The sequence below is a fragment of the Artibeus jamaicensis genome, unplaced genomic scaffold (genome assembly GCF_021234435.1).
Source record: "Artibeus jamaicensis isolate MK-2021 breed Jamaican fruit bat unplaced genomic scaffold, CSHL_Jam_final contig_685, whole genome shotgun sequence".
Lineage (NCBI taxonomy): Eukaryota > Metazoa > Chordata > Mammalia > Chiroptera > Phyllostomidae > Artibeus > Artibeus jamaicensis.
This window is the reverse complement of record NW_026521924.1, coordinates 26,974,724-27,000,053: the sequence shown is the minus strand read 5'-3', so window position 1 is coordinate 27,000,053 and position 25,330 is coordinate 26,974,724. Positions and strand designations below refer to the sequence as shown.

The 25,330-nt window shown below is 41.3% G+C and overlaps 1 protein-coding gene across 15 annotated transcripts in view; it reads right to left on the bottom strand.

Annotated features, from left to right (window-relative positions):
* The window catches only part of NCOA3 (nuclear receptor coactivator 3), a 99,288-nt gene that overhangs the window by 3,452 nt on the left and 70,506 nt on the right, over positions 1–25,330 (bottom strand). For 6 of the 15 annotated variants that reach the window (XM_053671378.1, XM_053671376.1, XM_053671377.1 and 3 more), the window contains 16 exons: positions 24,867–25,055; positions 24,595–24,696; positions 21,527–21,667; positions 21,103–21,250; positions 19,765–20,156; positions 18,774–19,639; positions 17,518–17,653; positions 16,385–16,582; positions 15,725–16,012; positions 15,505–15,631; positions 13,878–14,049; positions 6,532–6,825; positions 5,171–5,275; positions 1,685–1,937; positions 727–898; positions 238–379 (listed from right to left, as the gene is read on the bottom strand). In XM_053671378.1, the coding sequence (XP_053527353.1) occupies positions 238–379; positions 727–898; positions 1,685–1,937; positions 5,171–5,275; positions 6,532–6,825; positions 13,878–14,049; positions 15,505–15,631; positions 15,725–16,012; positions 16,385–16,582; positions 17,518–17,653; positions 18,774–19,639; positions 19,765–20,156; positions 21,103–21,250; positions 21,527–21,667; positions 24,595–24,696; positions 24,867–25,055 (3,725 nt within the window). The remainder of the gene's footprint in view (positions 1–237; positions 380–726; positions 899–1,684; positions 1,938–5,170; positions 5,276–6,531; positions 6,826–13,877; positions 14,050–15,504; positions 15,632–15,724; positions 16,013–16,384; positions 16,583–17,517; positions 17,654–18,773; positions 19,640–19,764; positions 20,157–21,102; positions 21,251–21,526; positions 21,668–24,594; positions 24,697–24,866; positions 25,056–25,330) is intronic. The other 9 variants (XM_053671383.1, XM_053671389.1, XM_053671385.1 and 6 more) reach the window with 9 other exon arrangements.

Sequence of the window (25,330 nt, the reverse complement as noted above, 5' to 3'; positions counted from 1 at the left end):
ATGGCTCTGGCTGATTGATTCGTTAGACCTCAAATCACCAAAAGTACTCAAATTACCAAAAGTATCTAACTGCCCAATGCCTTCAAACCAAAAATTTTTTCAGTGACTGTATTTTTAAGTTTTACATCCTAGGTAGTTAAAAAAATCTACCTAAGATTTTAGATTACAGTTGAGGCTTTGGTTCCTTCCAGGAAACAAGAAAAACCCCCCGAGAAAGGAAGGAAGAGACCCCCATACCTGATCAGGGCCCATGGGCATGCCAGACATGGGCATGGAGTTCACAGTCATCTGTCCCATGGGACCACTGCTGCCGTTCATGTGCACCATGCTATATGCTGCAGGATTCCCCTGGTGGGCAAACTGCTGCTGGGGAAAGGAACTGCAAAGAAGGGTGAAATTACCTCCTGGGTCACTGTAGTAACACAGGACACGCACACACAGACTATCACAGTTTTGCCAAGTGTCACTGTACTTAGCAAAGAACAACATGAGGGAAGAAACCCCCAGACAGTCTGCCCTCTATTTTTCAAAGCTGTCTGTATTCAATGGTCTCATGAGTATGTGCGTGGTAGGAAGGATTCATAAAATGGATGAGCCAAATAACATTTTCCAAAATGAACCTAGGCCTTTTGATCTCTCCATCCAAATAGGCTAAACTCAAAAATGCGGAGATTTCCTAAACTTTTGGCAGAGGATATGAATGACTTCCAAGTCCCTGTTACTCACCTGTTCCTAGCCAGGTTTCCTGATGGCCAGCCCTTCATTTCTGAGGACGGGTACACAGGTGCGGTCTGAGGATGCTGCATCATAGGGTTCTGGGAGGGGCCCATTCTTGACATCATTGCACTGGGCGGACTGGATACTCGACCAAAGGTTGGATCTGGCTGTTGTGCCATCCCTTGCAAAAAGAAAGAAGGAAAAAAAGAAATTACAATGCTCAGATGCTACCTCCTCAGATTATTGGCTTTCTGTAGTAATTTTAGATTCTTTTGTAAAGGTGGGGGGAGGTGGTAAGTCTAAGACACAGAGTGCCACAGGATGACGCCTGCCGGTTATTCTTGCTTCTCACCAAGCTGCCAACTAGAGTGAGAGACGTCCTACAGAAAAACACTGAGTAGATCACTTGAAGGGCAGTAATTTCCATGAGCTTTCTGTATAAAAGGGTCTCCATGTTACCCAACTCACATCACCCTGTCCCTCTTTAGAGGGCGGAAGAGCTGTTGCGCTGGCTGGCAGGAGTGCGTTCTAAAATGGAATCTCCCCAGCAGATACTGCTACCCCCAAGGTATATGCAGTACTGTAATTAATGTCTCAGTCACCAAAACAAGAACTCAAAAGCCTACACAAACACCACTCTCAGTGACTCAACCAAGCATCTGGAGACTGTAGAGACATGTTGGGGGGTGAACACCTGGCCACCTTTCTTCCAAATTAAGATGTGGAGAGCTGAGGGGAAAAAAACTAAAAAAAAAAAAAACTCAATGATGAGAGATCACCTACCTCGATTACAAGTATCTGTGCAATGCGGGAGACATTTTTGTTCTGTTACTTTTAATTAATTTCACTTTTTTGTGAAGAGGGAGTGAATAGTATTTTCATGTTTTGAATATGCAACAGAACTAGTGAATTTTATGTCTTTAGTAAAATTATACTTTGAGGCAGACATTTCCATTGTCAAACTTACCATAGTTTGGTGGATATGGAAACTGCTGGGGTGGAGCCTGTGGAATGGCAGGCCCTGCCAAAACCCCATCCATGCTGGGGGATGCAGTCACGTTGGGAGGTGGGCTGAAGGCCTGGGTTTGCTGCTGCTGCTGCTGCTGCTGCTGCTGCTGTTGCTGCTGCATCATCATCGCCGCCACCCTCTGCTGTCGAAAGTGATGGCTTAGCAGCTCCCTGCTGCGCTGGGCCACCATCTGGGCATTAAGAAAGCCCTGCTAATACCCAAGAAGAATGCAATTATACACGTATTTGTGTAATAACCAGCTGATTTCATGCATATAGTACCCCCACAATACACTTAGGTATCAGGGGGAAAAAATACCATTGCACTTCTCTGTAATTACCAAAAAAGAGAAAAAGTACAATTCTCATATTGTAAAGGCTTTCTGGCTACTAGAGGGGACGAAGATGTGCAGAATAGGGACCTAGAAATTATTTGGGTTCAAGAGGCATAACCAGACAATTGTCAAGCTTTAAATAGTAAGAAAACATTCCCCAAAGTGAGAGGCTATCTAGAGGTACATTTTGAGGACAAACTTTTCAGAAACTATGAAATAAAACTACAAGATGAAAGAGGGCAGACTGAGAGTGTATTAGGGAGAAGGGGACTTGAAACAAGAGGGGAACAGGAATCTACCCCAGAAGGTCTTACAGTTTCTTTAAACCTTCCTGAAAGCGGGGCGGAGGGTGGGGAGAAGCTGTGGAGGGAGGTTCAGGAGGTGACATGACCAAAGCACTGAACAAGGAAGCTGGCTTGTGCTGCTCGGGCTGGGAGAAAGCATCTCCCAGGACAAACTTTTCTTATCTTTTTGGAGGGCACCCTAGCTTAGCTTATACAGGATGTCAGATTACCAAGAAAATATAGATATCAGTACTTTAAAGTGGACCTAAGACACTGAAAACTAGGCATTTTCACAGCTGTTTTTTAATAACAAATATGAATATTTCAGACCAGAGTAAAGGATTTCATGTTACCATCTGCCTCGTGCACATTAAGAAAATAAGGGGTGGGGGGAAAAAAGAAAGAAAGAAAGAAAATACCTTAATACAGACTTCTGGCCAAGATAGAGGCGTAGGTAATGTGCTTCCTTGCATGACCAAAACTAAGGACGACAAAAATTTAGAAACAAAAAACCAGAACTGACAGAAAATTGAACTGTATGTAAGTCCCACAACTATTCATCCAGACGGGTAAGAGGGGCAAAGTCAGTGGCCAGTGGAGAAAGCTCGCGGCAGGAAAAAGCAGTGGCTGGCAGACCCAGGCGCAGGGTGACAATGGGCAGACCCAGTGAGGTGCACGAGGTGGCTGGCTGACTGTGGTTCCACATTCGCACAGGCGCAGATAAACCAGGCAAAAACAGGCAGCAAGACAGACCGCACAACCTAGGGTCCCACTGCCAGGAAATAAAGCTTAAAAGCACCAACTGAAAACACTTGTGGGGGTTGAGGTGCAGGGAGAGACTCTCAACCTCACAGGAGAGTTTGTTGGAGAGACCCACAGGGTTCTAGAACATACACAAGCCCGCCTACCCAGGAACCAGCACCAGAAGGGCCCAATTTGCTTGTGGGAAACAGCAGAAGGGACCGAAATCCAAGAGAAAGCAGAGCAAGCGCCACTGTTCCCTCTCTGACCCCGCCCCCACATACAGTGTCTCAACCCAGGGACATGGGTTGCCCTGCCCTGGTAAAACACCTAAGGCTCTGCCCCTCATATGTAACAGCCATAAACAGACCAAAACATTATGGCTCAAGAAGAACAGTTCAAAGCCCCAGAGCCAATACTTCTAAGCGACTAAGAGATAGCCAACCTATCAGATGAACAGTTCAAAGCACTGGTGATCAGGATGCTCACAGAATTGGTTGATTTTTGGTAGCAAATTAAATGAAAAAATGAAGGCTACACTAAGTGAAATGAAGGAAAATGCACAGGGAACCAATAGCGATTGGAAGAAAATTGGGACTCATCAATGGAATGGACCAGAAGGAAGAAACAACCAAACAGAAAAGAATGAAAAAACAAGAATTCAAAAAAATGAGGAGAGGTTTAGGAACCTCCAGGACATCTTTAAACGTTCCAACATCTGAATTATAGGGGTACCAGAAGGGGAAGAGAAATAAGTGGAAAACTTACTTATTTGAACAAATAATAAAGGAGAACTTCCCCAATCTGGCAAAGGAAATGGACTTTCAGAAAGTCCAGGAAGCTCAGACAGTACCAAAGAAGTTGGACCCAAGGAGGAACACACCAAGGCACATCATCATTACATTACCCAACATTAAAATGAAGGACAGAATTCTAGATGAAGCAAGAGATAAGGGGACAGTCACCTACAAAGGAGTTCCCATCAGACTGTCAGCTGATTTCTCAAAAGAGCCCTTACAGGCAAGAAGGGGCTGGAAAGAAGTATTCCAAGTCATGAAAGGCAAGGACATATATCCAAGATTGTTCTATCCAGCTAAGCTTTCATTTAGAATGGAAGGGCAGATAAAGTGCTTCTCAGATAATGTCAAGTTAAAGGAGTTCATCATCACCAAGCTCTTATTATATGGAATGTTAAAGAGACTTATCTAAGAAAAAGATAAAAAATGTGAATAGTAAAAAGGCAGCAAACTCACAGTTATTAACAACCATACCTAAAACAAAAGCAAACTAAGCAACCCACTACAACAGGAAAAGAACCACAGAAATGGAGACCACATGGAGGGTTAGCAACAGGGGAGTGGGAGGAGGAGAGAGGGGGAGAAGGTACAGAGAATAAGTAGCATAGACGGTGGGTAGAAAATAGGGGGAGGGTAAAAATATGGGAAATGTAGAAGCTAAAGAACGTATGACACATGGACATGAACTAAAGGGAGGGAATGTGGGTGGGAGGGGAATGCGGGGGGGGGGAGAATGGGACAACTGTTAATAGCATAACCAATAAAATATATTAAAAAAGAAAAAAAAATACCTTAATACAGTCCCCACCTTGGACTGGAGGGACAGAACTTTAACATCGACCCTCCCATTATGGGCAACAGGTCATCAGGTTATTACTACTGAGAGTGAGACTGTTTACTTTCTTCTTTATAGTTCTTACAATTTCAGGTGTTACCCAGAGAGCATATGGTTTCATAATCCAAACACAGAAAAGTTTATAGATTATCTAAAATTCCTAAGAAGTAAGTAAGTGATAGCTGTTTTTACAACATGGCAATTGATCACAAGTGGGAATTAATTTATAAAACACAATTCAGTAGTGTTTATAAAGAACATCTCCTCTTCTGAGTCTTCCCAGTCACTAGCAAGAGAGGAGAATGAAAAAGTGTGCCAGGACCATGGGATGGTTTCTTACAGACACTGGGTATTACTTTAACACTTTACTGAAAGCCAACTGCAGGCTGCACCAGACTCTGTGCCGGGCAGAGGACAGTGAAACTGAACATACAGAAACTTCGTTGTTCTCACCTGGGAGCTCACCTGGGGCTGCATCATGGGCCTCATCATTGCAGCTGCACCAGCAGTGGGGTTTTCCATTTTCATTTCAAGTGCCTGACGGTTCTGATTTAAAAACTGGAGAGAAACAGATTAGTTAGGATGCAGTGGAACATGTTAATGAGCCCTAAACAGCTTTCCAAATCCTCAGCCCACCCAGTGACGTCGCAATGGTATTTCCAAACTCATTAACATGGTTAAGTCACATCTAAGCTGAACCAGTACACTTTTCATACTTCAAAATGTTCATGCTGAAAAGTTCTTGGCTAGCAAGCATCTGAAGCTTTATCGTCTGGCATCAGAAGGAAAAATGAAAGTGTAATTTTGCAGCTTAAAAAATATCTATAATAGGAACTCAAAAGATTTGTAAAGTCAGATGTTCTCTGGGATTATTTAGGCCATTGGCGAAACAGCTTTACTTGGTCAGACTAACACTACCTCTTCCCAGATAAATTTCATTGGGAAGAAACAATAAAATGTAAAATGATACAGCACTTCCTGACCCCTAACCTGACTTTTGGGACTATTCATGCATTAGAAGCATCTCTGGCTCACTGGATTCTAAACTCACTCACTTGCCTATTTATATGGTTTAGTCTGCCTGCCATTTGATAACTCAGCACACCCAAGATGTAAACAATATAAATAATTAAGATAAAAGTATTTCTTGGAGATTGAGAAAATATGTCTTGTCTCGGCATATTAAAAGAGCTCAAGTTTTATAAAACATTTTGAAAGCAGAAATTCCATAAAAAGAATGCTGCCCTCGCTGGTGTGGCTCAGTGGATTGAGAGCCAGCCTACAAACCAAAGGGTCACTGGTTCAATTCCCAGTCAAGGCACATGCCTGGGTTGCAGGCCAGGTACCCAGCAGGGGGTGTGCAAGAGATAATCACACAAGGCTGTTTCTCTCCCTTTCTTCTCCTCTCTCTAAAAACAAACATTAAAAAAAGTTGAAATCAAAACAGTTTAAATATTTTGTTAGTACTATTAAGAACTTTTTTAAAAAATTAAGTTATTTACCTCGAGGACTACAAAGTCATAGAGAAACATTCTTCTCACCCAAGAGCAATCCTGACACTCACTTTTTAACCTTTTTAACCATTTACAACAGAATATTCTTATAAAAATGAATCGAATTCTAGCGTACCACACCCTAACAAGAAACTATCTGTACAAATAAAATGATGCACAGAAGTGAAACCAAAAGAAATTTCATCAGTTGACAAGGATGGGGGGCCAGTGACAAGCGCTCCGAAGCACAATCTGAAAACCGAAGAGGAGGAGGCCAAAGCCCAAGCCACCTCAGCCAAGGAAGAGCATGCGACTGGTTACCTGCTGGCCCTGCAGCCTCTGCTGAAGCTGCATTCTAAGTTGCTTGGGGGTACTGGTCCGAGGTCTCATGATGTTGGCCCGAGGGTGCATTCCCTGGAGAGGAAAACTGCCCTGCTGGTTCACCTGACTCATCATCGAGTTAAAAGATGGTGACTGCCCCTGAAGATTAAAGCCTCCTTGCATTGGAGGCCCCTGTGCTGGATACGTCGGCCCATACAGGGCTGCCTTCTGATCCATCATTACTGCTGCTTCTTGGCCTTGGAAAACATCCTGTTTGGGCTCCAAAGCTTGTCCCTGAAACATCAAACACATAAATGAACTGTGAAGCACTTCTGGGAAAGCAACTGACATCAAATGCTCTAAAGAAGGTGAAAAGTAAGTTAATACACGTGAGCGATGATGATGCAGAGTTCCGAAAGCAAAACCAAGCTTATTGTCTGAAGTCTCATGAGCACAAACCATGCCCCATCTTTTCACAGCTGTGTCCTGGTGCCTGGCACAAGGTTTCACAAAAATAGACACTTGAATATTTTCTGAGCCCAGTGTCTACAATATATTAAGTACCTGGAGAAATACCATGCTCAATGAATTCTAATGTAATTTTAAAAGAATGCTGTCAAAGTCTGCAAAAAAGGTGATTTTGGTAGAGACTTATAAATCAACAAAGGTTCACAGCCCCTGGAATATACTCACCTAAAGGTAGTCACCCACTACTATTTGTTGGTAGTGGGCAATATTAATTTATAAGAACTTATGTCCCACACATCATTTCTATAATGGATGTGTACAAAATAATGTCCAACAGGTGACAGAAATAGTACAAATAAATAAATATTCTGAAGGCATCCTGACCAGTGTGGCTCAGCTGTTTAGGTGTCATCCCATAAAGCAAAAAGTCTCTGGTTCGATTCCTAGTCAGGGCACATGGTCCCCTACTGGGGTACATACAAGAGGCAACCAGTTGATGTTTCTCTCACACTCTTTCTCCCTCCCTTCACATCTCTCTAAAAATAAAATGGTTTTTTAAAATATTCTAAAGAAGGAAAGAGCCTGCCGTGCTAAGAACCACCTGTCAGGTACTGCACTCACCTGTATATTCTTACCCACGACAGAGAACGCCCAGTGTGCAGTCCACACCCCCACCGAGGCTTGCCTGGGAGCACAGTGGATCCCACTGGCTTCTCTCTCCCACCTCTCTTGCCTCTCCGTGAGGGAATGCTAGCGTTCTTCTTTTCTCTCGCTACATTTTCTACTTGGATGTTCTCATCCACTGGTGACAGCTGCCAAATATTTTGTCACTGGCCCAAATGTCTCTGAACTCTAATTTTACTTACGTATATGCCTACTTAACATCTTTACCTACATGTCTCAGGCATCTCAAACTTAACATGCAGAAAACAGTTGTGATTCCCAATGGCCTCTCCCCCAAAAGCCTGATTCTCGTCCAATCTCTGCTATATAACAATACACACATCTCTATTCATCCCGAACTAAAAGCCAGCAATCTCAACTCTTCACTCTCCCTGAAAAGCGTGTGTATGCACATGCACACGTACACAGTCTACCAGGTCCCATCAGTTTTGCCTCCTTTGTCATATGGTGCATTCTTTCCTTCTTTCCTTCCTTCCATTGCCACAACCTTTTCCAAGACACCAGCCAGGCTCTTGTAGTAACTGGCATCTGTGCTTCTACTTTGTCCCATCACAACAATTCCCCTCTTCAGAGAGCAATCTGCACATCTTTTTATCTCTTTTATCCCCACTCAAAAACATGCTTATTGATTTTAGAGAAAAAGGGAGGGGGAGAGGGAAAGAAACACTGGTGTGACAGAGAAATATCGATTAGCTGCCTCTGGCATGTGCCCCAAATGGGACCAAACCGCAACACAGGCATGTGCCCTGACTGGGAATTGAACCCGCAACCCTTTGGTTTACAGGACAACACTCCAACCGAGTCATACCAGTCAATGCTGCCATATGTTTTCATAAAGAAAAGTTGTACAGTAAAAAATACTGTAAGTTTAAAACGGCAGACTGATCATGCACATTTACCAACTTTCTCTTGCTAACCCTACTAAAACAGCAAATCATTTAAATGGTATTTATCCACTAAAAAATGAGAGTAAGAAAGGCTAACAAGATCAAATTGTTCAATGGGCACCTGAAAAACAAAGTGAAAGGTGAAGTGACGGGCTGGCCAAAAAAGTTGGTTTAGGTGTTTCCCTAAGATTTAGTAGAGCTTAGCTGTCTTTAATTTCACTCGAAACAATTTTGTTAGATTGTATTATGAGAGCTGTCATATCAGGGTGCATTTTACAAAAAACACCAAAATTGGTGAATTTTTGTGTAGCCATTTTAATATTGAAGATGAAAGAAAATATACAGTATTTGCAGCATATTATGTTTATTATTTCAAGAAAAGTAAAAACACAACAGAAATGCAAAAGAAGATTTATGCAGTGTATGGAGAAGTTGCTATGACCAATCAAATGTGTCAAAAGTGGCTTGAGAAGTTTCATGCTGGAGATTTCTCACTGGATGATGCTCCGTGGTCGGGAAGACCAGTTGAAGTTGGGAGTAATGAAATCGAGACCTTGAGATCATCACTGTTATACCAGCTGGGAGATAGCGGACATATTCGAAATATCCAAATCAATACAGTTATTGGTAAAAACAAAAAAGGTATCTTTTATTTATTTTTTTTAAAGATTTTATTTATTTATCTTTAGAGGGGAAGGGAAGGAGAGAGGGAGAGAAGCATCAATGTATGGTTGCCTTTCGTGCATCCCCTACTGGAAACTAGCCTGCAGGGAACCGGCCTGCAACCCTGGTTATGTGCCCTGACTGGGAATCAAACCGCGACTGTCTGGTTTACAGGCCCGCGCTCAATCCACTGAGCTACACCGGCCAGGGCTAAGGTATCTTTTATTTTACAGAAAAAAAACCATATGGACTTTTTGGCCAACCCAAGAACTCAAAAGAGCAGAGAAACCGAGACCCATGTGCCTGAAGAGGAAAACACACGAGAACTGAGCACCCATCTCCCACAGAGCCAATGGGAGACTCCCTGGGACAGGAGAGGATGGGCGCACTGCTCTCACAGGCGGCTGGCTGCTCAGGAGTCTGAGTATAGAGCAAAGGGGCCAGCGACCTCCCTCTGCTCAGCCTGCTGCCCAGATCCACACAGCAGAATAGCTGTGCCTTGCACCTACTCCCCCTGGTGCCTGGATTCAGAGACACCAAGCACAACACAGGGCAGGACAGAGACTAAAAACAGAAGATTTTATATATATTTATAACTTCTAGTAAAATTTTAACACCTTAACACTATGGGGTCATCAACTTGCTTCCCTAGCCCAGCTCTCAAAATGCAACGAGGCAATAAAAAAAAATCCCAGGCAAGAAATGGAGGACTGTCTCTAGAAAAACTGTTCAATGACAGTGGAGGGCACAACAAGTCTACATGCTGCAATGTGGGGAGTCCTTAAATAAGACTGACCCTGTTTTTTAATACATCGTTCTTTTTTTTTTTAAAGATTTTATTTATTTATCTTTAGAGGGGAAGGAGAGAGGGAGAGAAACATCAATGTATGGTTGCTTCTGGTGCATCCCCTGCAGGGAACTAGCCTGCAGGGAAACCTGCCTGCAACCCAGGCATGTGCCCTGACTGGGAATCGAACCACGATCCTCTGGTTCACAGGCCCGTGCTCAATCCACTGAGCTACACCAGCCAGGGCTAATACATCGTTCTTAAATATAAAAAGATTGTTCAGGATCACCAGATATTTGATGCTGATGCTTCCAACATTAGTGTCTCAAACAAGTACAAAGTAACTTAAAAACAAAGATTAATAAATATATACAGAATCAACACAACACCCAACATGTCAAAAGACATCCCAGAAAGAAAGAAAAAACAGAAGACATAAAATTACTTTTAAAATGATACAAGAAAATGCCCCCAAATCAAAGGAAGTATCTCTGTGTCTAACACAGCAGAATGAATGAAACAAGATCCATACCAGATATGGCATCATGAAATTTTACAGAGAAAAAAGGTTCCTGAGTAATTCCAAAAGGAATAAATAGATCTCACACACACACACAAAGGGATCAGACTGGAACACAACTCAAGACTGGAACACAACTCAATGGCAACAGTGGATGCCAGAAAAATACAGACTGCTTCCCAGACAGGAAATCACTTTCGGCCTAGAATTTAATACACAACCAGGCATGCAGGGGGTAGGGGGATTTTCAAACATATAAGGACCTAAAACACTGGATCTCGCACAGCAGAGATGAAGAAGGTAACAGAAATTGTATTTGAGAAAAACAAAGGAGTAAATGAAAAAGGAAAATGACCTAGGATTCAAGAACTGGGGCGCCAACATAGGAGAAGAGTGACAATTACTAATCAACAGACCTGCCTCTCAAGGGCCGAGTAAAACAGGGACAGAGGACTATAGCAGGGAAAGAAGGGATCGAAGTGTCTGGACATGTGAAGAAAAAAAGAAATTTTGTATTTCTGCTGCAGTATCTGCAGAAAAATAGCAGTAAGTGTATAGAAAACAAAGCAAATAAAAAGAAGGCAATTAGCCCTGGCTGATGTGGCTCAGTGGATTGAGCACCAGCCTGCGAACCAAAGGGTCACCAGTCCCATTCCCAGTCAAAGCACATGCCAGGGTTGCAGGCCAGGTCCCCAATAGGAGGCACACAAGAGGCAACCACAGACTGATGTTTCTCTCCATCTCTTTTTCCCTCCCATACCCTCTCTCTAAAAATAAAAATAAATATTTTTAAAAGGCAATTAACTCAACAAACACACACAAACCCAATACAAACTATACCTGAGATCAATAATAAGTCAAAATAATGTAAATATCAACTACCTATTTAACGACAAAAGGCGTGATTATACTGGTGGTATAAAGAGAGCCCATGTGTACGTGGGGGCTATAGGTGTACAAGTGCACACTGGAGCAAAGGGGATAAAAACTAACCCACAATTTATCTGAAATTCCAAATATCCAGTAAAGCTCTAAAAAATAAAACAATTTTTTATGAGCACTGAATGTATTTAATAGTAAAACCTGATCTGAATTTATATGAAGCAATACATAATCTCTATATACTCCACTTAGTGTGACTATTTACGTATCTTGCTACAGAAGCATTAACATGTCTGATCACTGGCTACTGCCCAAAACTATGGTATTGCTCAAGACTCTACCAGGGTCATGTAATGTTTGGTACATATGTATCATTTACCTTTCTAAAATCCCAAATCCCTGAATCCAAAGCACATGTGACCCCCAAGGTTCTCAGGTGAGAGACTATCAATGTGTCAACTATTATACCAGGAATGCAATAGACACAGACTGAAGTTGATAAAGAAACAGCTCCATAAAGCACAGTACTCAGAAATATCACCAAACAGGCGAGTTTCACTACCCCTGAGTGAAGCAAATGACTGTGGTTCTTCAGTAAGTATATTCTGTATCACTGTATTTTTTTAAGTTACAAAGACTACTTTGCTAAAAATAAAAATTAATTCAAAAGGAAAGGTCTCATCACTATCCGGCTTAAAATCTTCCAGAGCCTCCCAATACAGCAGAAAAATTCCAGTCTCCTTTAAGACGGTTTGTGGCACCTAGCTTTGTCTCTCTAGCATCATCGCACACCAGTCCCTCTCTGCTCTCTGACTTTCTGGACCCCCCAAGCTCTGTCCTGCTAAAGAACCTTTGAGTTAGCTCTACTTCTTCTGGAATGTGCTTCCCCCAATTGTGTGCAGAGCTGGCTCCTTCTCTTCTTCCTTCAGGTATCAGCTTATATATCATCACCCCAGAAAAAGTTTTCCTGGACATTCAAGTTAAGTCCCCAGTTATTCTTTATTTCATCACTCTGAGTCTGAAAACACAAGCATTTTAAAACTAAAGAACAAAACTACACCCCCCACTAAAAAGAAACTAGAAAAAATATTTGCAATATATTAGATCAGTTAATAGTCATCCTTTAAATCACAGCTCAAACAAGACTTTTTAAAGGAAAACTTTGACATTCCATGCCCATTAAGAAAAGACCCCTCTATGATACAGTTTCACAGTATTCTATCCCTTGTCTCATAACTGCTCTCACATCATGCCTACTTCTAACTGTGCAGTTCTTTGCCTGATGTCTGCCCTGCCCAGTGGGAGGCAAGCTTTGGGAGCATAAACTAATTTCCTCACTATGGTTCCTCAGCTCTAATAATAAAAGACTGACTGGCACATAGAAGACAAATATTTGTTAAGTGAAAGAATCGACAAATAAATCAATAATTAAACAAAGTATTGTTGCATATAAAATAAAAATCCCATCAGAAAACTACTTCAAAACATTTAAATGGCAAAAAAATGCAAAATACATTCAATCTTGTAAACCAAAGAAATACAATTTAAATCAAGATTCTTGTTGCCCATCAGACTGGCAAAGATTTAAGAGAACAATCATGCACAGTAGTGGTTTAGTGATTTGCTCATTCACACCATGTATTTATTGTGTGTGCACATCTGCTTCCCCAATAAGGACTGAGAAAGCCTTAAGGATCTCTCCTGCTCATCACTGAATGAACCCCGGAATGCACAAACCCAACCAGCCCCCCCTCCACATCCTTTCAATCAAATAGTCACTACAAAATGTACCCCGTGTGCAATGTGCACCCATGTTTTTGTGCACACTCTACACGGGGTTGTTATACCCATGGTATGTAATCATTATACCCATGTATGATGCGCTACTTTTCCCTAAAAATTTTGGGCAAAAAAAGTGTTCATTATACACAACAAAATATGGTACCTGTTTCAAACACCAAATTTGTGAATAGCATGTTTTCGTAAGGATGCACAAGTAACTGAATAGGAGACGATGGTGCTGGGATAACCACATATTTACCATTATAGACGGGTTTTGTTTAACATAATAAAAAGGTTCCTCCTCGGAGTACATACCATTGGCTAGGTAGTAGAAACCGGTAATTATAAAAATGAGGGCTCTTATATAAACTGTAATTTTAAAGTTTTTAAAAATAAGTCAATTAAAATTGGAATTCTTAACTAGCATAAGTAAAAAGCATCATTTTTAAAACTACATGGCAGTTTTATTGGATCATTTCTATGGTTGCTTAAAATTTAACACCTTTATAAAATAACAGGTTGCTGGAAGGAGTATCACTTCCAATAAAGCACATCTCCTCCATTTAATGCTGGTATACACAAAGGCAGACACAGAAAAGACTACAGGATGCCTTGGGCACGGCTCCCGAGATGTGCACACATACACTTCTTTTTCCACGTCCATGCTACCTACCTGATTTACAAGTTCAGGGATGCCCAGAGCTCTGTCAATTTCTTCTAAGCCTGTGGCATCGGTGTTGCTCAACAGAGTGTGCAGCTGGTCCAGTAATGCTCTTTCATCATTCTGTCCTTCTAAGTTAGAAGGTGGCCCAAGGAGATCATCCAGGGAATTCCTAAGAAGTGGCCTAAAAAAAGAGACTTGCAATCAATCTCAATGGTGCTTTTCCTCTTCAAAAAGAAAAAAAAAAACCCACACACAATATTTTAATGTGCAGTAATAACTCAAACACTCTAGGCATAAATAATGAACTAGGTTAGAGAGACTAGGAAATGGGATCAACTTAAATTTAAGGCCCACAATTTGATCTCACCAGGCCATCTTCAACCACCATATTTAGCTTAGGCCTCACCTCTCCCACCACCAAAATCTAACTGCTAGACCCCTAGGCAACTGAAGGATAGAAGAGAAGGAGGGGTGCAATTTTCAAGATCCTACAAAACCAGAGGTGGTAACAGTCAAGTAAGTTGGGGGGGGGGGGAGACAGGAAAAAGGACAGCAAGGTTGCACTGTCAATGAACTAAGCCTGGGAATCTCCCAAAATAACTCTTTGTTACACTGGGCCCACAGAGCTCAGGTGCTGGTGAGCACAACACAAATTCCGAGCGCCCACAGCAAGGTGGCCCGGCTCTCCAACACACGACAGAGGCAGGAGCTGGACACTCCTCCTGACTCGGAAAAAGCCAGTGATGGAGCTATTTGTTCTCTACTGGGCAGAGAAGCACTCCAGTTAATAAATTCATGGGATCACATCACTGACTACTGAATACTTTTTAAAGATTTTATCTATTTATCTTTAGAGGGTAAGGGAAGGAGAGAGGGACAGAGTATCAATGTATGTGTGTCCTCTTGTGTGTCCCCCACTGGGAACCGGCCCACAACCCAGGCACGTGCCCCGACTGGGAATCGAACCGTGATCCTTTGGTTCACAGGCCCGCGATCAGTCCACCGAGCTACACCAGCCAGGGCTGACTACTCAATACCTGACTTATTTTTTCTTAATTTATTATAGCATTCAAGTCAGAACTGACATTGACGGGTGGCCTCCTTCATGCAAATGAGTCACTGACCACCCTAAAGAAAAATGAAATATAAACATAATCCACAATCATTCTTTTACAAAAAAGAGTGCTATAGTTCACCATCACCAACATCCCTGAAATGTCTTTTAAAAAATGGTTAAAGACTTATCCGATCCTTAAAAATTAACTTTCCATAAAAACTACTTATATTCTGACCATCATTTATCTTGTGAAGCTGGTACGAACTTACCCCTCCTCATGGAGGGGGGTCACTATGTCAAGAGAGGCAGCTACCCCGGAGAGAGGCTCTCTGACGCTCAGGAGCCCTGGCGGTGGAGCCACGCAGCTTTGCTCCCTCCCTGTCCCGTGAGTGTCACCACCGCAGCCCCACCTCAGCCTCGCTTCTTCGTACAATTATCCAAGAAATGCCCAGATGCCCACGAAGTACCTAATGTCAGAGAGTTTTTCTCGTTCTCTTTCACGTTTGTTCCTGTGCTCTGATCCTTTCCTGGATAATGCAACGCTAACATTTTCTACAGAGCCACATAATAAACCCCCACCTATTTTGAGCCCCATGAAGGCTTTGTTCCATGGGCAACATGCCATCTGGCCAGGATCCTGGTTGGTTAGATGGTGCTGCTTGGCCATAAGGACTGACACCCATTCCCATGGGAATTTCACCAGGCCCTGGGGGAATAAGAAAATACATTTTAAAATATTCCAATAGCAAAAATTACCCTACAACACCTAATTTTCTTTTGCTATGAAGAGGATGCTTACGCATTTGAAGCATCTGCTGCTGCTGCTGCTGCTGCAGCTGCTGCTGCTGTTGCTGTTGCTGCTGCTGCTGCAACATCGGTCTTGCACCTGGGATGCTATTGGACCGAAGCGGCAAGGTGGGCATCGAGCCACCCAATGTAGGTCTGGGTAAAGAAGCAGTATAATCCACTCCTGGTCTTCCCATGGAGGGCGAGCTCATAGGTTCCATTCGGCCGGCCTTTGAGTTTGGTAAGCCCCAGTCTCCCACGGAAGGAGCCGGATTCACAGTCACATTTCTGTTTGGTCCGCCTACAACAGGCAGAAATGGTTAGGTCTTCTCCATAGTATAATGGAATCTTTCTTGTATCATATAGGTACAGTCATGTATACACAACATCAGCCATGACCAAAAAAAAAGTGCTTTGTCATCCTGAGAGTAATTTTTTATGGGCTACTACATATTCATTAAAGGTTAGAAAATGTCTGAACCAAAAGCCTCCTTAAGTGTTTAAATAACCAAGACACAGAACAAATGAAGCAAATAATCATGAAAGAAACATTATGCTACTTTTATTCAAAAACCTATCACATGAACCAAGTCCTTTCAATGGCTTTAAGTGTTAAATTTACTTTTCCCCAAAAGAGAATTTTATTCACAAATACTAACTAGAAATAACATACCCATATTTGAACCATAATTGTCCTGACTGTCCATCATTCTTGGATTGCCACCCAACACCGGCTGCTTTGGTAACATGGGAAAAGAGCTGATACTCTTCACTGGGGGACTTGAGCCAACAGCAACAGGGCTATCCAGAGACACTGCCCGGTTATATGGAGGCCGGACAGACTGCACAGACTGTGGACTCCTCAAACCTGCTGAAAACACAGAAGCACAACACATGCAAATATTCTGATGATTCAGTACATAAATAATCAAGTAAAAGGCATTAATGCTAATACCACCCACCCAGGAATGTCTTTCTTACTAAAACAAACACTGTCTTCCCTTACAACATAAACACTAAGTACTACTACAACAACAACAAAACCCAGCCTCATATTCCAAACAAAGCAGAAACAAGAGTCTCAGTGTTGGCTGAAGTGATGGGCACTGACTTGTAGCCTGATGTGGTCATTTCTATTCTGCTTCACTTAATACTGAGAATGTTACCAATGTTTCAAACTCTTGAAGGTTCTCCCCATATGTCTACTTATTAAATGGTTTCTGCTTAAAATTTTATAATTAATTGTAACCAGATATATTGCCTTCTAATCAAACAAGAAATAAACCATTCAGATAACTGTGAATTATTCCTTTTCAACTAATATATATATATATAATGTATCCTTATTAAACTGATGGACAAGGAAAGACATGGCTACAGAAGATGCTAGGTAAGAACTGCAAACAGCAAAGAAGAAAAGTCTCATAATGAAGTGACGAGACTGTGAGTGTCGAAGGGCAGATTTTGAGCTACAGTGGTGGCTGCCTTCTACTTCAATCCTCTGTGCCTAGAGGGACACATGTCCTCATAGCTACTGCTCATCTGGACCAACCAAAGATTAACATTTTCCTGTAAGTGCTATGACTACTAACATCATTAGTTAGAAATGGGAAGTTTTTTTTAAGTCGGAAATGTCCCACAAATTTTTTTAAAACACATGAATATAAATTAGTGTAAGAAACTGAGAAGCAGAGTGTACATTTTCAAGTCCTATATGCCGGCTGGACCCTTATTCTTAAAGTTACAGGACATACAAGTGTACAGAAAAGTCTAAAAGACAGCAAGAATAAAACAATTCTTTCTTACCCAAAGAATTAGTTCCGTGAAGCACTTGTTGCTTGGCTCCCAGATTACTACCATTTGTGGATATGGAATTATTGTAAAAGTCAGGACTAGTCAGATCCCCAAGAATAGCATCTAGATTATCCAAATCTCCAGATCCCTGAAAATAAAATTTAAAAAATTAACCTGTGTGCATTACTAGGTAAGTACCTAAAATAATTCCCTACTTAAAGGTTGGCTGATTATGACCCCAGCTTGTCTTCTTCCTTGAAAGAACAGTTCAAACTACTAACATAAATCCCTGGGTTTAGAAGTGCTTTCTAAGGGACATTTCCTGAATTTACATTAGATGTTTAATTCTCAAACTGTAGGGTGTCTTCCAGCTAACGTTAATCAGGATCATTAGCAGAGAGAGATGTCTGCATCCACACGTAATTTCTGAAACAAGTATGATTAATACCAAAAGCAACAAGCTGATGTTCAATATAATATTCAAAGGCATGCTTTAAAAGAGGCTTTTGATCAATAAATTTGGAGAATATTAGCTTAAACAAAGTTAAACAGACATCCCAACAATGGGGCTCCTCCAAGACTTTAATTTTCTCAAGCACGTACTAATGTCTCCCAGAGCGCTCCTCAAGCAAAATTCAGAAAGTGCTTATACAGAATGTGACTATGTACATAAAATGTGACTTTAGATAAAAATCAAAATGCTGGCCCTGGCTGGTGCAGCTCAGGGGATTGAGCGCAGGCTTGCGGACCAAAGCATCGCCAGTCTGACTCCCAGTCAGGGCACATGCCTGGGTTGCAGCCATATCCCCAGTATGGGGTGTGCTAGAGGCAACCACACACTGATGTTTCACTCCCTCTCTTTCTCCCTCCCTTCCCCATCTCTGTAAAATAAATAAAATCTTTTAAAAAATCAAGATGCTGTTGCTTAATACAAAAGTCCTCCCTCAACAAGTTTCTTTCTACCATACCCTTAAAGACCCCATCTGCTCATTCCAACAATAAACACACCCATGAGAAATTTCAAACTGGCTACTAATGAGTCACAGTCACATTTTAAAGTATACACATGTGATATTTCAAAACTGCATCATAATATGCTTTACTGAAGCCAAAAAAATCACAAAGAAATGATAGCTCAAGATTAACTTCCATTATATAAATCTAAAACAGAAGATAGTAATTTATCTTGTTTAAAAAACTGTCTTTCTAGCACAGAAATGCAATGATGAAACGTAGTGACCGAGCTGGATGCAGAGAAAACAGATTACCTCTTCATTTGCTTCTGTCTTAACCTTAGCGTCTTTCTCTTGACTCGAGCTGGGGACAGTGGAGCTGCTGCACTGACTCATCTTGCTGTCCGCCCCCTCCACCTTGGGTTGTAGTTCTTTAGAGAGTGTGTCACTGGGGTCATCTCTGTCCAGCAGGTATCTGAGTAGGGCATTGTTTTCCTTCTTCTTAGGACTCAGTTGCTCCTGCTTGACGCTACCTTCCACACAAAATGCTGTACTACTAGTGTCTTTCCCAGTGGCCTCTGCGGTAATCTTGGCTACTTCGGCGGGTGAGTTCCCATTCTGCAGCAACTTGTGCAAAATCCGGTGCTTCTCTTGTAGCAGTGACCCATGCATATTGGACGTGGAGGACACTCCAGACGTTGAGGAGGAGACCCCAGAGGGGCTGGTGACACTAATGGAAGAGTCTTTACAACTTGAATCCAGGGGGGAGTTGGTCAAAGAGGAATGACCCCGGTCATCAGAAGAACAGGTAAGTAACTGCAATAATTTTTTATGGCCTTTGCTCTCCAGAGAACCCCGCTGATTCTCTGACCCTTCGACAGTGCTCTCCTTACTGTCTTTGTCACTGAGGTGATCCCTGCTATTTGACTGACACACTGAACTCTCCACTGGATTCTGGTCACAATACAAGCCTAAGGGACTCTTTGAATCCTGACTGTTCACTTTATTTGGTTGAGTTATATTCATATTGGGAGAGTTGTCCATTTTGGGGCCTGGTGAAGACAGAGTAGATAAAAGGGATGTCCCCACGCCTTCGCTGATAGCCTGAAGGGCACTGAGAGAGCTGCTGGAAAAGCTGTGGCTCCCTGCACTGCCAGAAGATCCCATGGGGGAGTGCACACCTGATACAGAGAAAAGGGGGGGAAAGAATTAGACTACCAAATGCTACAACAAAACCCCACTTAACTTCACAAGAATTACAGTGGTATGGAAAGAATACCAAAAAAGAAAATGCCAACAGAAATACCTGCAACAGGAGAAAACTGATGTGAGGCCATCTTTGGACTCCCGCGATTACGAGGAGAAATCATGATACTCTGTTGGTTGGAGCCGAGACCAGGACTCCCGTGGGGGGGGCTGCTCATGTTGAGACCATAGCTGTTGTTCTGGTAGGAAGGTGGTGACTGCATGGCCGACCCAGGGTTCACTGAAGCTACGTTACTGGAAGCACCATACCTAGCTCCACTCATTTGCCCTGTGGTGCTAGGGTCAGCCAAGCCATAGGTCCTGCTACCCAGCATCTGTATTCCTTGGTTTGGTGACATACTCATGCCACCTACCGAACTATTACATCCAGCTGCTGGAGGTCTAATGCCTTGTCCAACAGGATTTGGGTTTGGTCTGTACCCATTCTGTTCCCTGCAAACAAAGAAAAAATAAATTATAGGCATGCATCAGAGCCCTGAATCAGATTTTTTAAAAAGGATGAAGTAGCCCTGGCTGGCGTAGCTCAGTGGATTGAGCGCGGGCCTGTGAACCAGACAATCACGGTTCGATTCCCAGTCAGGGCACATGCCAGGGTTGCAGGCAGGTTCCCTGCAGGCCAGTTCCCAGCAGGGGATGCACGAAAGGCAACCATACATTGATGTTTCTCTCCCTCTCTCCTTCCCTTCCCCTCTAAAGATAAATAAAATCTTAAAAAAAAAAAAAAAAAGGATGAAGTACCCAGGAACTTAACTTCTTAGGCGTCATTCCAATACCAAGTAACAATTCCAATCTGGATACTGATCAATTATTAACGTAGTAACATACTTTTTAATGAGCCACAAAATCTAAGTGATGCCAGCACAGTACTATAAATGGGCAAAAGCTATGTTAACTGGAGTCCCGCCCAGCAGGGCTTTACTAGAGTTTCTGTCTACCCAGGGGGTTAACCAGGAGGTGCCTGCCAATGACTGAAGATAATTAATGAGTGAACGTTGTGTGTGTTGTTACTATTAGCAACAGCAATAGCAACTATTCTTAGTCTACCTTCAAATTTTAAATTTAATCCTTAAAGCAATGTGATATATCATCAGAAATGAAAAGTAACAGAGGTGGTCAGATTTTATATGCTCTTTTATCCAACAGCCTTCCCATTTCCAAGATTTCCCAGGAAGTAATTATTTAATGAAGAAATACTCATTTTCACATAAAAATATAACCTTAAAGAAAACATACTGTAATCCAGGAATCTAAACTCACTTTGGCAAACCCAACATCCTTTTTGCCTTTAGTCTTGTTAATTTCTCTTTTTACTCTAATAACAGAGCACCTGTAAATACTGCTACATTCAAGATGAGAACACACAGGAACCTATCATTACCTCTGAAGAAAGTGGGTGGAGACGAAGCCATGACGATCATTTGTTACTGGATTTCGGAAGAGTTTGCTTTTTGTTTGAGCCGTCACTATAGTCCCATCAGCCAAAGAGAATCGATACACTGGAGTTTCTGCGTGGCCATGAATATAAGCTGTTGGGGACAACATCCATTACAAATAGCTACAACTGCAAACAGACACTTATAGGAGGGAAAAGAAATATATGTCAAAGGCAACGTTTTCAAAATCCAGGGAAAGACTGGACCTGCACCAAAATTACAAACAGGCTAAACTAAAATGCTCAAGATTCATTTTCCTATCCCCCACACACACCAAACATTGAATACGGTCATGTATATAATCACTGCTTTACCGCACACCAAACACAACAACAAGCAGCATTAAGAATTAACCTTAAAATTCTTTACCTTCTTGATAGTGACGTTTCTGGGACCATGACTGCCCATCATTAAGACTAAAAAATCTCTGGATACACCTTCGGATTATATCTTCAAAGCCAGGCCTCATAGAGGATCTCAGTGAATTTGTATCTATGTTGACAAGTTTTCCTATTAAACAGAAAATAAAAATTTAAATCCCACCTACAAGTATTTACATGTTGCACCGTGCATGGCTTAGCACTAAAAAATAAAATACCCTAAATCTTTGTTCCACCTTCTCTGATCCAAATTTCTGCTATATCCAGAGCTTTCTTCTTGAAGGGCAGAGTCCTACAGGAAACTCTTAAATTAAATGTTTTGCTATATAGACTGTAAAAGTGTATAACACAATTCCTTTTACTTTCTTAATGTACAGAAAATATGTCCAGAAAACATGACGTTCATTTTTATTTAAAGGGGAAAAAATACAACCGTAAAATTGTTCATACCTGAAGACGCTGCCTGTGAAACTATGAAGCAAGAGAAAATACCTGCCTAAACAGCTGGCACGAACACTTCTCCCCATCTCAGAGGTGACTGCATTTGTTGGACACTTAAAATCTATACTAGGAGGGTTAAGCATTCGTGGCCACAGATCTGCAAGTTTCTGACAACTTTCGCTTAACATCAAATACCATGAAGAAACAAAATACATACAACTCAAAAATGCTGTAAAATTAAAGTAGGTTTCATGAAGACTGTCCTTAAAAATTGGCTAGGCCTGCTCAAGTTCTGAGCAGTACCAGGTAGATTGCAAGAAAAAAAACTCCTTACCCAAAGTGGCCCCCCCCCAAAAAAAGCCAAGAATAAAAGTGGCTGATCAATTTTCAAAAAATAATTGCTATGACATGAAAGCACTAGCTATGTTCAAGACAAGGAATACCGGGCCAGCACTAATCACAAGGACTCAAGGAACCCAAATCACCTCCAACGATCTCAAGCACTGACCTACTGAGGTGAGCCCTGCTGATCTATAGATATTTAAACGGCATTTAGAAAATTCAAAATAATTAGTGACAATATCCAGGGCAAAAACTGAGTGATCAACACCCACAACACAAATTTCTGTGACAAAAATGCAACATGATAAAAAAAATGTCAGACTATGACTAAAGTTCATGTTGCTGTCAAGTCTATTAATGATTGTTTTTCTCTGTTCTGCAGAGACGGCACTAAAAAAATGCAATACTCAAATCCAAACAATCTCTTATGCTCAGGACCAAAAGGTTCACCAAACCCAGAAGATGACGGAAATCCTGATGCAAGATCAAAGAAGGAGTCAATAACTTAGTTCCTGACAGCATGGAAAAGATGTAGACAAGGCTTGCCCATCTGTTTATCCCCTCCATGATATTTTGGCAAGAAAAGTAAAGATGAAGAAAATCAAGTTTGGATTGGAAAAATTCATGGAGATTCATGGTGAAAGATAGTTCTGGAAAAGCTAAAAAGGCACTAAGGTTGGATAAGCTGATGAATATGAGCCACTTGTCCAAGAATCTGTTTAAAATTCAGATCTTTGATGGTGACAAATGAAAATCTTATTAATGGAGGAAAAAGAACTAGCTAGGTAGACAAGATAAATGCATTCCAGAAAGAGCAAACACTTGTGTGCTCTGCCAAGAACTAGAATGATCTATCCTCAACCATCTCCCCTGAACTCAGCCCTGAAAGCCACATGACAAACACAAAATAGATACTCAGAAAAAATTATTAAACAGATGAAGAGAGAGGATAAAATCTCTCCAGAGGCCAAAAACAGCATTGTGTTGAAGCAAACCTCCCAGAGGGATGGATAGCAAGTGGAAGGTACCAACTGTACCCATAGTAACATGGCTCTCAGACGTTAACCAGACTAAATAAAGTATTTGATTTTTTTCTTGCTCGGTAACTTCTAACTTTTATAATTAATGTACTGCTGCTATACTAAGGGAAGATACTAATGAGAATTTCTAAAGGTTCTACTCACTAAACTGGTTAAGTAAAGATGTTTTATTTAGTCTTTTCAGTAAAGGTAAAGTACTGTTATCTAGGGAAAAAATTCAGACTGACAAACCATAACAGATGCAGCAAACATTCTAAAAGGATAACACATAAAAACTGTTGCCCTAAGGTTTGATAATCTCAAGACAAAATTTTCAAATAAAAAGAATATTCGTCAGTGAAAACAGATTAAGAATTTAGTATACAAATAACCTTTTTGCTTTTTTTATATCTGTGAAAATCAACCTCAAGCAACCTCCAGATAAGTAACTGAGCCTGGCATAAAATGGTTGATGACTATGAAAATAGCTATTTTTATAGTATATACATCATTATTACATGTGTATGTAAATATATACATATATAAAAACATGTAAAACAACTATAGTTTTGTTATGTTTATTTAAACCTTCTATATTTTATCAAATTATTGAGGGTCCACATGGCAGACATCAAACAAACAGTTCAGGCTCTGAGATCAGGAGAACCATCTGCAAATTCTATTAGCCATGACCTTGGACAGTAACACAACCTCTCCATCACCAGACCTGTCTGCTCATCTCTGGGATACATCATATGTAATAAACCCTTGGCATCACCATTTAGGTTTAAAGGATCATAAAACTGACCCTGAGGGCAAATTCAGAAAAACACGGCCACTGTGTTGAATTGCATCCTTGTTCCTTATCAACTATATCGGCTTCAACTCTTTACTCCTCCGGTGAAAAAGGGGCAGTCCAAGATTTAAGTTCATGTTGATGTCAAGAATTACTACCAGTAATTCTCATTAAAATTACCCATATCTTTGAAAATTTATTTCTTTATGAAAAACGGGTTTGAAGTTAGAGGAAAAAATATTAATCTCTGATTTGAAATGCTATTTGGAAAGAAAACCAGGTGCTTTCTCTCAATGCCAAGGGTTTTAGTGAATCTCTCTCAGGGCTGTAAGAAATAGAGGAAATAATCTATGCAAAGCATTCATTACAGTGGATGTAGCCTGACAATGCAATCTATAGAAATTAAACTTTTCTAAAAATTTTCTAAGCAGGCAAAACATATATACATGAAGTTATTACCTGAAAGATCATGCCTAGTGATAAAGCTCTCAGGGCTGGACGGGAATGCTCTTTCCCCTGTAGTGATGCGGCGTGCCACACAGATCATGCAGGACTGCAAATCTGCGACAAAAACTTCACCGAGTGAGAAATCTACAGAGCCGTTAAATATGTTCAATACATAAGAACACGAAACTCAGTGAGCACTGTAACAATGGAATTTACAAAACTATGGGTTTGGCTGCTATTTGGTTGATAAAAGATAAACATCACGCACATGTGATCACTCTTACCTTCCCCCTCCTCCATCATCGCTCGTGGCTGAGACAGGGCAAAGCACTGCATGGTTTCGTATCTCTGGCGCATTTCAGGGCTAGTGTTGATGTCTTCCAGAATATCATGTGGTGTTTTCATCAACATACGGCAATTAAATGTATGGCTTTTTTGTCTCTGTGTCTCATTTGTCCAGGCAACTCCATTAACTTTGAAAAACAAATTGAAAGTTTTTTAAAAGCTGGCAATTCAGTCCACGACCATCATCAAAAATTCGAGCTACGTGTCCTCATTAGTTTTCATAGTGATGTTCTACACTACAGTGCAAGATGGCAGTACAGGAGAGTTCCCCTTCCCCCCCAGTTTTAGTTGCCTGTGGATGACCACCAAACTATCAGATGAAAACTTCTGGAAATAAACAATTCGTGAGTTTTAAACTGTGTGCCTTCCCACCCCACCCTGCCTGGGACGTGAGCCATCCCTT